Source organism: Eurosta solidaginis, chromosome 1 (assembly GCF_040869045.1).
Source record: "Eurosta solidaginis isolate ZX-2024a chromosome 1, ASM4086904v1, whole genome shotgun sequence".
In the NCBI taxonomy this organism is placed as follows: domain Eukaryota; kingdom Metazoa; phylum Arthropoda; class Insecta; order Diptera; family Tephritidae; genus Eurosta; species Eurosta solidaginis.
The window spans coordinates 342,684,591-342,697,279 of NC_090319.1; the positions used below are offsets into that span (position 1 = coordinate 342,684,591).

At 36.9% G+C, this 12,689-nt stretch overlaps 1 protein-coding gene across 2 annotated transcripts in view; it reads right to left on the bottom strand.

Moving 5' to 3' along the window:
* The window catches only part of LOC137237960 (broad-complex core protein isoforms 1/2/3/4/5), an 85,175-nt gene that overhangs the window by 6,772 nt on the left and 65,714 nt on the right, over positions 1-12,689 (bottom strand). For both annotated transcript variants that reach the window (XM_067762421.1, XM_067762420.1), the window contains exon 3: positions 11,512-12,438. In XM_067762421.1, coding sequence (XP_067618522.1) covers positions 11,512-12,438 — 927 coding nt within the window. The remainder of the gene's footprint in view (positions 1-11,511; positions 12,439-12,689) is intronic.

Sequence of the window (12,689 nt, forward strand, 5' to 3'; positions counted from 1 at the left end):
GAGTAGGATTTTTTGTACGGCAACATTGTTTTTTAAACGGTTTTATTTAGCTTAGCTTGACAGGCAGGCCGCACGGCCGCATGCACGGCCGTTGGGAACAAATTTTGTAATTGAAATTTAAGTAACTTCCCGATGACAATGCAATAGTAAGAAAAAAATCGCCGCTAGGTGGCGCAAGGATCAATATATTCACAAAAATCGTTTTTTGGGGTCCGATTTGGCTCATATTTGGAACACATAATACATACAAGAATAGAAAGCGACGTATGAAAAAAATCGCCGCTAGGTGGCACAAGGATCGAGATATTCACAAAAATCGTATTTGTGGTCCGATTTGGCTCATATTTGGAACACATAATACAAGCAAGAATAAAAGGCGACCTATGAAAAAAATTGCCGCTAGGTGGCACACGTATCTAGATATTCAAAAAAATCGTATTTGTGGTCCTATTTGGCTCATATTTGGAACAAATATTACATACAGTCCGGTAGAAGTGACATCAAAATATTTATGTATTGAGGACTTAGATTGTGACAAATTGTCAGGAAAGGGTCCCTGTAATAATGAGTCACTAAATGAACTAAATAGAACGAGAAATAATAGGCAAATAAATAAAGACTAAAAACTTGAAAATAAAATAATTAAAAAAAAAATTTAAGTTAAACGGTTTTATTGAAAACAATACCTACATGAAGTAATAATAATACTAAAGGCTAGAAAATAATTAGGTAGGTCCTACGTGCTAGTCATCACACTCCTCATCAATCTAGGTCGTGGATCAGACAAGTAAATAAAAGCGTTGGACGCGCTAAATTTCTATTGATAGTCATAAGTAAAACCAACTGAACCTTAATCAGGTTATACTACGCCTCACATTTTTAGAAATTTCACGCGCCCAACGCTTTTTTTTTAATTGTCTGATCAACTCCCTAGATTGATGAGGAGTGTGATGCCTAGTACCTAGGATCTGACTAATTATTTTCTACCTTTTAGTATTATTATTACTTCATGTAAGTATTGTTTCCAATAAAACCGTTTAACTTAAAATTTTTTTTTTAATTATTTCATTTTATTACCTAAATAATTTGTAGATACTGCAACAGCTGGATTTTGTTTACCCAAACATGGAAAAAATATTTCTCCAGCCTTAGGGAAAATTATATCTTGTTCCGGAGCTGATATCCAACATTAGAGTATGATGTTATCAAGTTTATATACAACTTCATTCTCCAATCACTATCCAATCTTTGAGAAATTGTGTAAATGTACAGTTCCCGAGTTGACCTCCAACGTCATTCTCAAATTATTTCCCGCCCTTTAAGAGATTTTGAGAAATGTACACCCAACACATTTTTATACCTTTCATGAACATGAAATGGTATATTAACTTTAGTCGGATGTTTGTAACGTTGAGAAATATAGAATATAGACTCACCATTAAGTATACCGAATTGATCAGGGCGACGAACTGAGTTGATATAGTAATATCCGTCTTTCCGTCCGTCTGTCTGTTTGAAGGCAAACTAGTCCCTCAAATTTTGAGATACTCAATGAAATTTGGCACAAGGATGTACTTTTGTATTATATTGGACATTTGTCGGATCCGGTAGGATCGGACCACAATAACATATATCTCCCATACAACCGATCGTTCAGATAAGACGATTTTGGTCATTCCTGCCGCAATTTAGAAAGTATAAACGTGAAACTCGGTGATATATATTCTAATATATCATAGAAGATATCCCGAAAAAATCACTTTGATCGGAGCTATATATAGTTATATCCCATACAACCGATCGTTCAGATAGAAAGATTTTTGGCCATTTCTCCCTTAATTTGGAAAGTATAAACGTGAAACTCGGTGATATATATTTTAATATATCATAGACGATTTTCTGAAAAAATCACTTTGATCGGAGCTATATATAGTATATATCCCATACAACCGATCGTTCAAATAGAAAGATTTTTGGCCATTTCTCCCTTAATTTCCAATATAAAAACGTTAAACTTGGTGATATTTATTCTAATATATCATAGAAGATTTCATGAAAAACTCACTTTCATCGGAGCTATATGTATATAGTATATAGTACCTATCCCATACAACCGATCGTTCAGATAGAAATATTTTTGGCCATTTCTTTCTTAGTTTCCAATATAAAAACGCGAAACTTGGTGATATATATTCTAATATATCATAGAAGATTTCCTGTAAAAATCATTTCGATCGGAGCTATATATAATATATATCCCATACAACCAATCGTTCAGATAAGGAGGTTTTTTGCCATTTTTTATTTTATATTTATCTTAAAAATCGTTTAGGTATGTGCATCTGTTCATCAGATGTTTATTGTGAGAAATAAACACCTGGTTGATAGCAATAAAAAAACGTTATTAATTAAAAATAAGTTATACATATTTTATTTTATATTTCGTGAAATTACTGTAGCATTGAAATCTTACATTTCAACTTAAGTACTAGCATTTTTTGGTTTATAAAAAATATCATTTTTTGCTTTATGAGAATAAAGTTGAGTCACTGTTTCGAAACAACTTTTGAGATTTTAGAAGTATGCCTTGTTATCAACATGAGCCTAACGGTACTCAAGCGCAAATGCTTGTTGGGTATATTCGCCGCCATTGCCAATGAATACAAATAACTGAGAGGTTAACTAGAGTTTAACTCTCCCAGATTGGCCGCTTAAACTCAGCTTAAACTTCAGTGAAAATGGACTGAAAAACTTAAGAATAAGTTTAAGCGTAGTTTAACTGACTGAGTTGAACTTGTACTGAAGAACTGGGCCTAAGAGGCCACCCTGTACCTGTTGTTATTTATTTATATTTACATATTTATCCCCTTATTCATAAAAAATATATAGATTTTTAACGCCTTTAAAATTGAAAATATTTATTAATGAAATGTCATTTTATAAATCGCTTATATTTTTTTATGCCTAGGGGAGTTAATATTTATATTTTACTAGCAGACCCGGCATACGTTGTTCTGCCCTAAATTTGGCCTACCTGCATACATTTTAATAAGCTTTCTCCGTCTAACTCTGACCTCCCCCCACCCTCTTCACTTTTATTCACTCCCCACTTCGTCTTTTTCGCTTCATCTATCTCCATATTTGTCTCATTCTATTTCTTTCTCAGTCTCCTTCTCTCTTTTCTTTTCTCTCACGTTCTTCTCATTCTTCTTCATCACTTATTGTCTGTCCCAGAGGGTGGTATATATTTTGTTCCAGTCCCAGTCCCAGTCCCACTCCGAGTCTCAGTCCCAGTCCTAGCCCTAATCCCAGTCCCAGTCCGCCTCTGGTCTTCTTCTCGGAAAAAAGGATCGTAAATACTAATATAGGCAAATTTATATACCAAATTTCAGGCAAATCGAATAGGACATATGTAAATATGTACATATGTGGGTATTATTAATTCGTGTCTCTATTTCGGCTTCGCCTGCATATTTATCAGTTTTGCCAGGTTGATGCGACTAAATCGAATATCACAATGAAAATTACTTTAGAGCTCTCAGCAACAGCTTTCATTTCATTCCCATATTACCCACACATTCTAGGGGTACCCGTGTCCACTTTTGAACAAAATCGACCGAAACAAACACCGGCGACCAACTAACACACATTTTAGCCTTTCCTTTTATATATGTGACCCGGCCTATGAAAAGGTGGCTTGTGACTCAAAAAAGGAACAGCTGTTAAAGATAAACAATGCATTTCTTCAGTTTCTTAGTAGTTTTTCTTTTGCATTATTTTTTTTTTAGTCATAAGCCACCCTTTCATAGGCCGGGTCACATATATAGATTTTTATTTTTCACACTCCACTATAATATTAAAACGAAATGCAGACATTCGTTGCTTTTGAAATTCGGCTTAAAAATTGCACATGGAACAACTAAAGACTCTCCTGAATTAAAAAAAATGTCTTAGTACTTCTAAATCGCGGGCCCACTCAGGAACCCCGGGTCTGGGGGTAATCTAAATTATATAAATTTAAATAAGGGGGTCAATTCACGCTATGTGAAGTTATTAAAAGAAAACGAATTGTCATACATTTGTTTAAAGTTTTTGTATGAGTTTTGTTTTTTCATTTTATCACTTCACAGAACGTGGATTGGCCCCCAGCTGTCTAATTTAAATTTTTTTACGACAGTTTTTTCTGTCGAAATTTGCATATTTTTAAGACTCAGAACTGCAGGTTAAAAAATGTTGTACAAAAGTTTATGGAACAAAGTTTAAAAGCTGCTCTTACTCTTTTGTGAGTGAACAAAGTTTTAAAAATCTGGAGTATGGACAGATAGCAAAATATCTGGATAGTTCAGTCAGACCCAGAACATCTAGCAACCTTTATTAGGAGTGTCGAACAATTTTTATTTTTTTTATTTTTAAAATTTTCACAACATTTTCAACTATTTTTCAAGATACTCTCTATTGTACTATTTGTAACTTATCTTGCGATGTTCATTTATTTATTAGAGCAAAAATTAGGATGACAAAGGAACTTAGGAAATGATTAAATTTTTGTCTAATAAAACATAATACGAATACACAGAAAGGCCTGTTTATATAGTTTTTTGAAACCTATTTTCGAGAGCTCACCTCTTTTACTTGGTAGCTTTTACAGACATATGCATTAGGGGGTCAGATTTTTCCACTCGACACCGCATACATTTTTACCTTAAGCACAGTATCCACATCACAAAAAACGCATAAGAAAAACTTCGTCGTTGTTGTGGTTGTAGGGACCCCTCTGGTTATAGGTGCGACCACCATTTGTTGTAGGTGCGACCACTCACATAATCTCATCAATATCCTATAATGGAAGTTTGCAGTTTAAATAGAGTCGGACCAGAAAGAAAGGGGTGTTAGAGGCGTTGGTTCTACATTGTAACTGAAAAGATGGTTGGTGTCATGCGGGACACGTTACAAGCAGGACCGAGTGACGCGCGTCTCTTCGGGGAGGTGCTTTCCTCTACTACGAGTTTAGGGTATTTGACTTTAAGAACAGGGTTCGCCGGCCGAATCCTGGCATAGAGGTTCAGGGCGTTTTGGTGGATTTCTTTGAGCACCTTTTTGTGCTCTTTTCCTCAATTCTCAGGTGCCGTATTTCCTGATAATGCTTGCGGAGATTACTTTTCAAATCACTGGGAGGTGGGGCCTCTTCAACCAGATGCCTGTGAGGATGCTTAGGTTTCTGAGTGTTCAACAGAATTTGTTAGTTCAGCATTTTATTTCTCTCTTTTATGGAGAGTACTCTCGCCTCACTATTTAAATGGTGTTCTGGGGACATAAGAAGACAACCGGTAGCACTTCTGAGACCGGTTGTTTTTACAGGCCTGAAGTATTTTCCAATGAATAACCTTTATAGTGGGGCCCGTTGTCGAATTCTTCTGGGTTTGGATACTACGTTGCTGAGTTGCACCATTGATAGATAATTTCTAAATTTGCATCGCCTGCCCGGACATTCCAGGACACTGTCCCTGCGGCCAAAGTGGGATCAAAAAATTTATATTGCACTGAGTTGTGGGTGATAAATATGTGAGTCCGCCTCTATTTCTACTCTCGCGATCTTTTTTATGGACGTTGTAGAGCATATCTTGCTGTGAGCTTAGTCTATGTCCGTTGTACCGCTTCATAAAATCAACTATCTCCATTATTTTCCCAGTTAGTCCATTGGAGTTTAACTCACTGTGGTGGTAAGTGACGGATGGCTGCACCTGCATTGAGGAAGGCTAGGTCGGAAGTGCTGTTGGGGCCTGGGACTGGACGTCTTTAGGTAAACATCGGATTATCCGGTGTAGTTGGGTGTGCGGCCTGGCACTAATGGGCAGACTACGGGACGCTTTTGAGCTTTAACAGCAACGTGCCATAAAAGATTTGTAAAAGCGACGTGGTCGACGATTGTTTGGATCTAGCCCAAAACAACACGTGCGATGCAACTATACTTTGCTCGTGACACACTGGCATGAGTGTGACTGTCCTAAAAAGATTCGTTTCCGGCACACGCAGCAAACCATTTCTCTAGACGGGGATTAGGTTCTGGACCCGGATTGGAGCTGCCCCGCTGCAAGGATCGGGTAGGATGATAATTTTTGGGAGGGAGGCAAGAAGTTAAATGGGATTACACTGAAATGACAGTCCTTGGTCGGGAAAAATCTCGGCAGTTGCTCTGGTACATAGCACCGGCTGCCGCGGAAAGCGAAAAAACTTCGTTTTGTGTGAAAAATAGTAGCACGAAGCGCGTCACTTTTCTGCATACTCTGCAAGGCACGAAAGCCAGACTCAGCAATACATTAGGAGAAAATTTGTTAAAATTAGCCCATTTGAATTGTAAATGTACTTAAGTTAAAGTGAATACACTAAACAGGAGAAAAAACACTTGTGCTCAAATAGAAATGCAAACTTCATTCAAAAAACTCAGGAATACATTCAGTATTATTTATGGTATTTAACTGACTGTGTTCTCATGGGGTCGTTGCTCAAGAAATAATAAGACGCAAATATATTTCTTGGCAAAGTCAGGGCTCCGCTGTGCACGTTTGCTAAAAAATCTTTAGAAAAAGGTAAGAAAGCGTATGAATTTTTCTGAATCATTTCTTGAGCATTCTTTTATATGGAATTTTTGATTTCTTGCGATGTGGATACCGCGCTTTAAGTCTGAAAGCAAATTATTAAGGCCATGAAATAAGCAATTATGAAAATTTTAGGCCATGCTAGAAAAATGATACATTTTCCATGTCAAACTATTTGGAAATTAAAGAGAATAAATAAAAGAAGAAAACAATTGACACACTTTATTTTTTTGCTGGTGACTTTAATAATTAAATATTTTCTTGCTAGGGCTCGGAAAATTATTCGATAAATCGACTAACCGGTTAACCGATGTTTCGGCATAGAGCAGTTAGCATGCTAACTAACCGGTTAACGGATTCGAATAGTCGCCTAGCTTCGGTTAATCGAATCGGCGCTTTGTTTCGACTACGCGAGTGCTATCTCAAATAGTATTTCTGAAACCAACTTGTCTTTCAAGTTTCCGTAACATAAGTAAAAATTTTAAATACCACGCACACATTTTTAAATACAAAAAGTAATACAAAAAAATTTGAAGTTAACTCATCAATCTAGGGCGTTTGGCGCGGAGTGTGTTGACTAGTACCTAGGACCTACCTAATTATTTTCTAACTTTTAGTATTATTATTACTTCATGTAAGTATTGTTTTCAATAAAACCCTTTAACTTAAATTTTTTTTTTTAATTATTTTATTTTCAAGTTTTTAGTCTTTATTTAATAGCCTATTATTTCTCATTCTATTTAGTGACTCATTATTACAAGGACTCTTTCCTGGCAATTTGTTACAATCTAAGTCCTCAATACATAAACCTTTCAAAGACTTTAATCGACTCTGTGCCACGTATGTTTGTCCCTCGTCGAACTTCAAAATATTTTGATGTCACTTCTACCGGACTGTATGTAATATTTGTTCCAAATGTGAGCCATTTTTTTGAATATCTCGATCCTTAAGCCACCTAGCGGCGATTTTTTTCATAGGTCTCTTTCTATTCTCGTATGTATTATGTGAGCCAAATCGGACCACAAATACGATTTTTTTGAATATCTCGATCCTTGCGCCACCTAGCGGCGATTTTTTCATAGGTCTCTTTCTATTTTTGTATGTATTATTGTTCCAAATATGAGCCAAATCGGACCACAAATACGATTTTTTTGAATTTCTCGATCTTTGAGCCACATAGGGGCGATTTTTTTCATAGGTCTCTTTCTATTCTCGTATGTATTATGTGTTCCAAATATGCATAAAATCGGACCACAAATACGATTTTTTTGAATATCTCGATCCTTTCTCCACCTATCGGAGTTTTTTTCTTATTATTGCACTGTCATCGGGTTCTGAACTATTCCAAGTTTCAAGCTTGTAGCTTGTCAGAAAGTTACTTAAATTTCAATTACAAAATTCGTACCAGCCAACCAGCCAGCCTGTCAAGTCAAGCTAAATAAAACCGTTTAAAAATTGAGCGGGCGGTAAATTAGGAGGAATGAAAGAAAGTGACGAAATATGGTGCCGTTTTGTATGACAATTCCTCCATATAACCCATACGTTGCTTGGTTGATGTGGCAAGTCGCCCTAGACTTTATTTAACTAGCGCCAACTTGCCGCTTTGATATAACATTGAAAGAATACTGACTAATACTCCGTTTTCCTTCGGAATTTTACTACGGTCAATACCATCAGTGCCTCATAAGCCCCAATTGTGAAAATCTCACATTAAAATACACAGGTGGAGTTCGGAAGGCTGCTATGAATGGACGTGGCTAGCAGTGTCTCAGACCCCTGCTTCCATACCAAAAGCTATTCAGATCCTTACATGAAAACAGAGATGTGAAATTTCTAAGTAAGCTCTTCATCTTTTCAAGCAGCCCTTGTAGGAAAGAGAATCATATAGTTTGTATAATGTTTTTTGTGATACACGCGTCATTATTGCCCGTGCCCGTATGTATGTACCAGTTGCCGTTTCCTCGATAAATACATTGACCGGTATTATCTACTTCGACTACAAGGTACTTAATCCTAATTTAGGGCGAGAGTTTTTTGCAGTTTATGGCAAGCAGGCGAAATTGTGGTATTTTGGTTCTGTTGCTGAAGAGTATCTGTTCTGTCTTTCTTGGGTTAACATTGACCCCATATGATGCCGCCCAGCCATGTAGCATGCTAAGCGCACCCTGCAGGATTTAGTTTAACGTTGTGGGAAAAGCTCCCAAGTCTGCGATAATACATCTAAATTAAATATCCGAAAAGCTCTCTTAAAGTTTTCAGATACTCTCCGTGAAATTAAATTACATAAGTTCCGAAAATGTGCTGCACAATCACGCAGTAGGTTCGCCACCGTTTCTTGCGCACCTCTGGAGAGGAGCAAGAGGTACAATTTTGATTATACTAAAACCCGAGAAAGCTCATAAGCCTTCTCATTTCCGCGTATGTTGCGATGCCCCTGTATCCAAATTAAGGAAGGGTCTAGTTGAACCGTTAGTTTTTTTAAACAACTTGATCTTGCGATTATAGTATAATCAAATTTTTCTGTGCGTAGTTTCTAGAACACGATAACCTCGAATAATAATACTGCCCCCAAGAGTTGAAATAAGTAATTGATATGGTTAATTAGGAAATAATTCGCTTTTAGTTCACATACATTTCTAAGGCCCGTTTTTTCAGTAGTTGGTTAAGCTACTTTAAACTAAGTTTGCTTAAACTGTAGTCAAATTTAAACTCCAGTTAAACTACTCAGCAGTTTTTCAGTCACAGTTTAAGGCTGCCTTTGGGGTATGCTTTTTTGTGCGGCAATATTGGTTTTTTTACTATCTAGATATTTTGGCGGCCACCGTGGTGTGATGGTAGCGTGCTCCGCCTACCACACCGGATGCCCTGGGTTCAAACCCCGGGCAAAGCAACATCAAAAATTTTAGAAATAAGGTTTTTCAATTAGAAGAAAAATTTTCTAAGCGGGGTCGCCCCTCGGCCGTGTTTGGCAAGCGCTCCGGGTGTATTTCTGCCATGAAAAGCTCTCAGGGAAAACTCATCTGCCTTGCAGATGCCGTTCGGAATCGGCATAAAATCATGTAGGTCCCGTCCGGCCAATTTGTAGGGAAAATCAAGAGGAGCACGACGCAAATTGGAAGAGAAGCTCGGCCTTAGATCTCTTCGGAGGTTATCGCGCCTTACATTTATTTATTTATTTAGATATTTTGTAGATACGGAAACAGCTGGATTTTGTTTACCCAACAAACATGAAAAAAAATTCTCCAGCGAAATTATATACATATATACAAAGTTCCTGAAGTGATATCCAACATCAATATTTTAATTATTCTTAAACCATATAGTTCTCGAGTTGATATCCAATTTCATTTTCCAATTACTATCCAACCTTTGAGAAGTTTTGTAAAATTAAAAGTTTTCGAGTTGATCTCCAACACCATTAATATATTCCAATTAATATCCTAATTTCGAGAGATCTTGAGAAATGTACAGTTCTCAAATGAACATTATACAGTTGATATCCTACATTGGATATCGAGTTGAGGTGGAGTTGAAAAAAATCTCCAAGGTGGTACCACCAAAACCAAGAGCTGGTTATTGTGAGAAATATTCACCTGGTTGATAGCAGTAATGATGCGTAGGTAACCAAAAAAAAATGATATAGGCGGCCGCCGTGGTGTGATGGTAGCGTGCTCCGCCTACCACACCGAAGATCATGGGTTCACGCCCCGGGCAAAGCAACATAAAAATTTTAGAAACAATGTTTTTCAATTAGAAGAAAATATTTCTAAGCGGGGTCGCCCCTTGGCAGTGTTTGATAGGCACTCCGAGTGTATTTCTGCTATGAAAAGCTCTCAGTGAAAACTCATCTGTCTTGCAGATGCCGTTCGGAGTCGACATAAAACAAGTAGGTCCCGTCCCGCCAATTTGTAGGAAAAATTAGAAGGAGCACGGCGCAAATTAGAAGAGAATCTCGGCATAAAATCTCTTCGGAGGTTAGCGCGTGACATTTATTTATTTTTTAAATTATATATATTTCATTTTATTTTCGTGAAAATACTGTAGTATGGAATCTTACATTTGAGTTCAGTCCAAGAAACACAAGTTGTTAATTAAATTGTTTCAACTTAAGTAATAGCATTTTTTGCTTTATAAAAAATTCCCTCTTTTGCTGAGTACGCTCTGATTCTCGAGTTGAGCCACGGTTTCGAAACAACTCTTGAGATTTTTGAACGAACGCAAATCACCGATAGGTTAACTAGAGTTTAACCCTGCCAGATCGGCCGCTTAAGCCCAGCTCAAACTTCAGTTAAAGTAGACTGAAAAACGGCAGAATAAGTTTAAGCGTGGTTTAACTGACAAACCGGGCCTAAATGTAAAAAAATTTAACTGCATATATTAGATTAACCGAAAATAAATGTTAACCGAATAATCAAAAGTGAATGGTTAAACGATTAGTCGACAGCTTTCGACTACTACATATTGCTAACGAATGAAAGTAGTCGACTGCTGTAAGAATTGAACAAACTGGTTAATCGATTAACCGATTAGTCCGAGCTCTAGGTCTTACGTTTTGTTTTGACTTCCTTTGAATCTTGATACTTAATTTTATTCTTATTTTCATGACAGATTACTTAGTGTAGAGGTGATTTGGCGTTAAAATAATCATATACGTACTTTATAGGTAATTTGTTTGTAGAGATTTTGCAGGGCGTGGTTATAACTAAGTACTAAATATTATGATTAAGCATGCAATAATGTCAATTAATATTATATCAAATCATAAGAAAAATCTTAAAATTGGCATACATACATATGCAATTCAGTATGTTAATATGAGAACAAAAATCAAAACACGAACTATCATGCAAACAAAATCAAGTACATATATGAGAGCTACTTAAATGAGTAAGAAAATATTTAGAAAAGTACATACTTGGCGGAATATCCACATGGTTCGCAAAATTCTTATATTCACTTGGAATATGTAAATCGTTTGGATATTCCATTCCCCCACCACCGCCGCCGGACGTATTATTACCAACTGCACCACCAATACCGCCTCCACCGACGCCACCTCCACCCATACCACCACCAACCCCACCACTTTTGTATAAATTATAATCGAAACCAAAAGCGGCAGGATTGAAACTATTTCTAAATGCCGCTGCCGCAGCTGCTGCTGTTGAACTTGTTGCTAAATGCGGTATAGACGAAAGGAAATAATCAGAATCAGCATCCGCATCAGCACTATCACTATGATCGGTGGTGGCATTATGTTCGGCTGATACTATTGAGCGACGATATTGTTTACGCGAATAAATCGATAATGCATCATTATTTATGTCTGCATGATGCCTTTTGAGACTTGCAGCAGCACCTGTGTGCAGCGTTTGGTGTAATGGCATATTGCTATCGGGTGAACTTTTAAAATTTTGTTGCTGGTTAAGCGTCGAAGATGATCCAAAGCCCATTGGTGATGGTGATGAGACTGGTGAATGTGATTTTACTGAGATGGGATTCGTTAATTTAACACTCGATAGCCCATCGGTTGCGTTCATATCCTCGCCGTGATTAGGGTTTGATCGGTTTGGTTCCGTCTGTTTCTCAGTCGCATCACTATTATTCTCTGCATCTGCACCAGTGCTACTCGTCTCATCTATATTATGTACTTGACTAGCAGATTTATCAACTGCACTTGAAGTAGCTGCTGCAGAGGCATTAGTTGCAAGACCTTTAATTTGCAGTAATTGACCGATTTTCATAAACGATTGCAATTCTGTGTGTTTAACATTGACGACACCTTGGTACATGAATTCCAGCAGTTCACACATAATGTTGAATGTGACGTCTTTGAGGATAACTAAAAGTAAAAAGAAAATAATTGTGTTTAATACCAATTAATATTTAGGCTTAGGTCACATTAAAGATCAATTTGAGAGTTTATATACTTCTCACATTTCAAGCGTTGTTTCTCAACAATCGCATAGGTCGCAAAAAGAGAATAAGATAGTTGTCAACTTGTAGTCAACGGGATTCTCTAATTGCACTTAAATGTAAAATTGCAATTCTGAAAGTAAAAAAAAAAAATAAAACAACAAGTAAGGAAGGCTA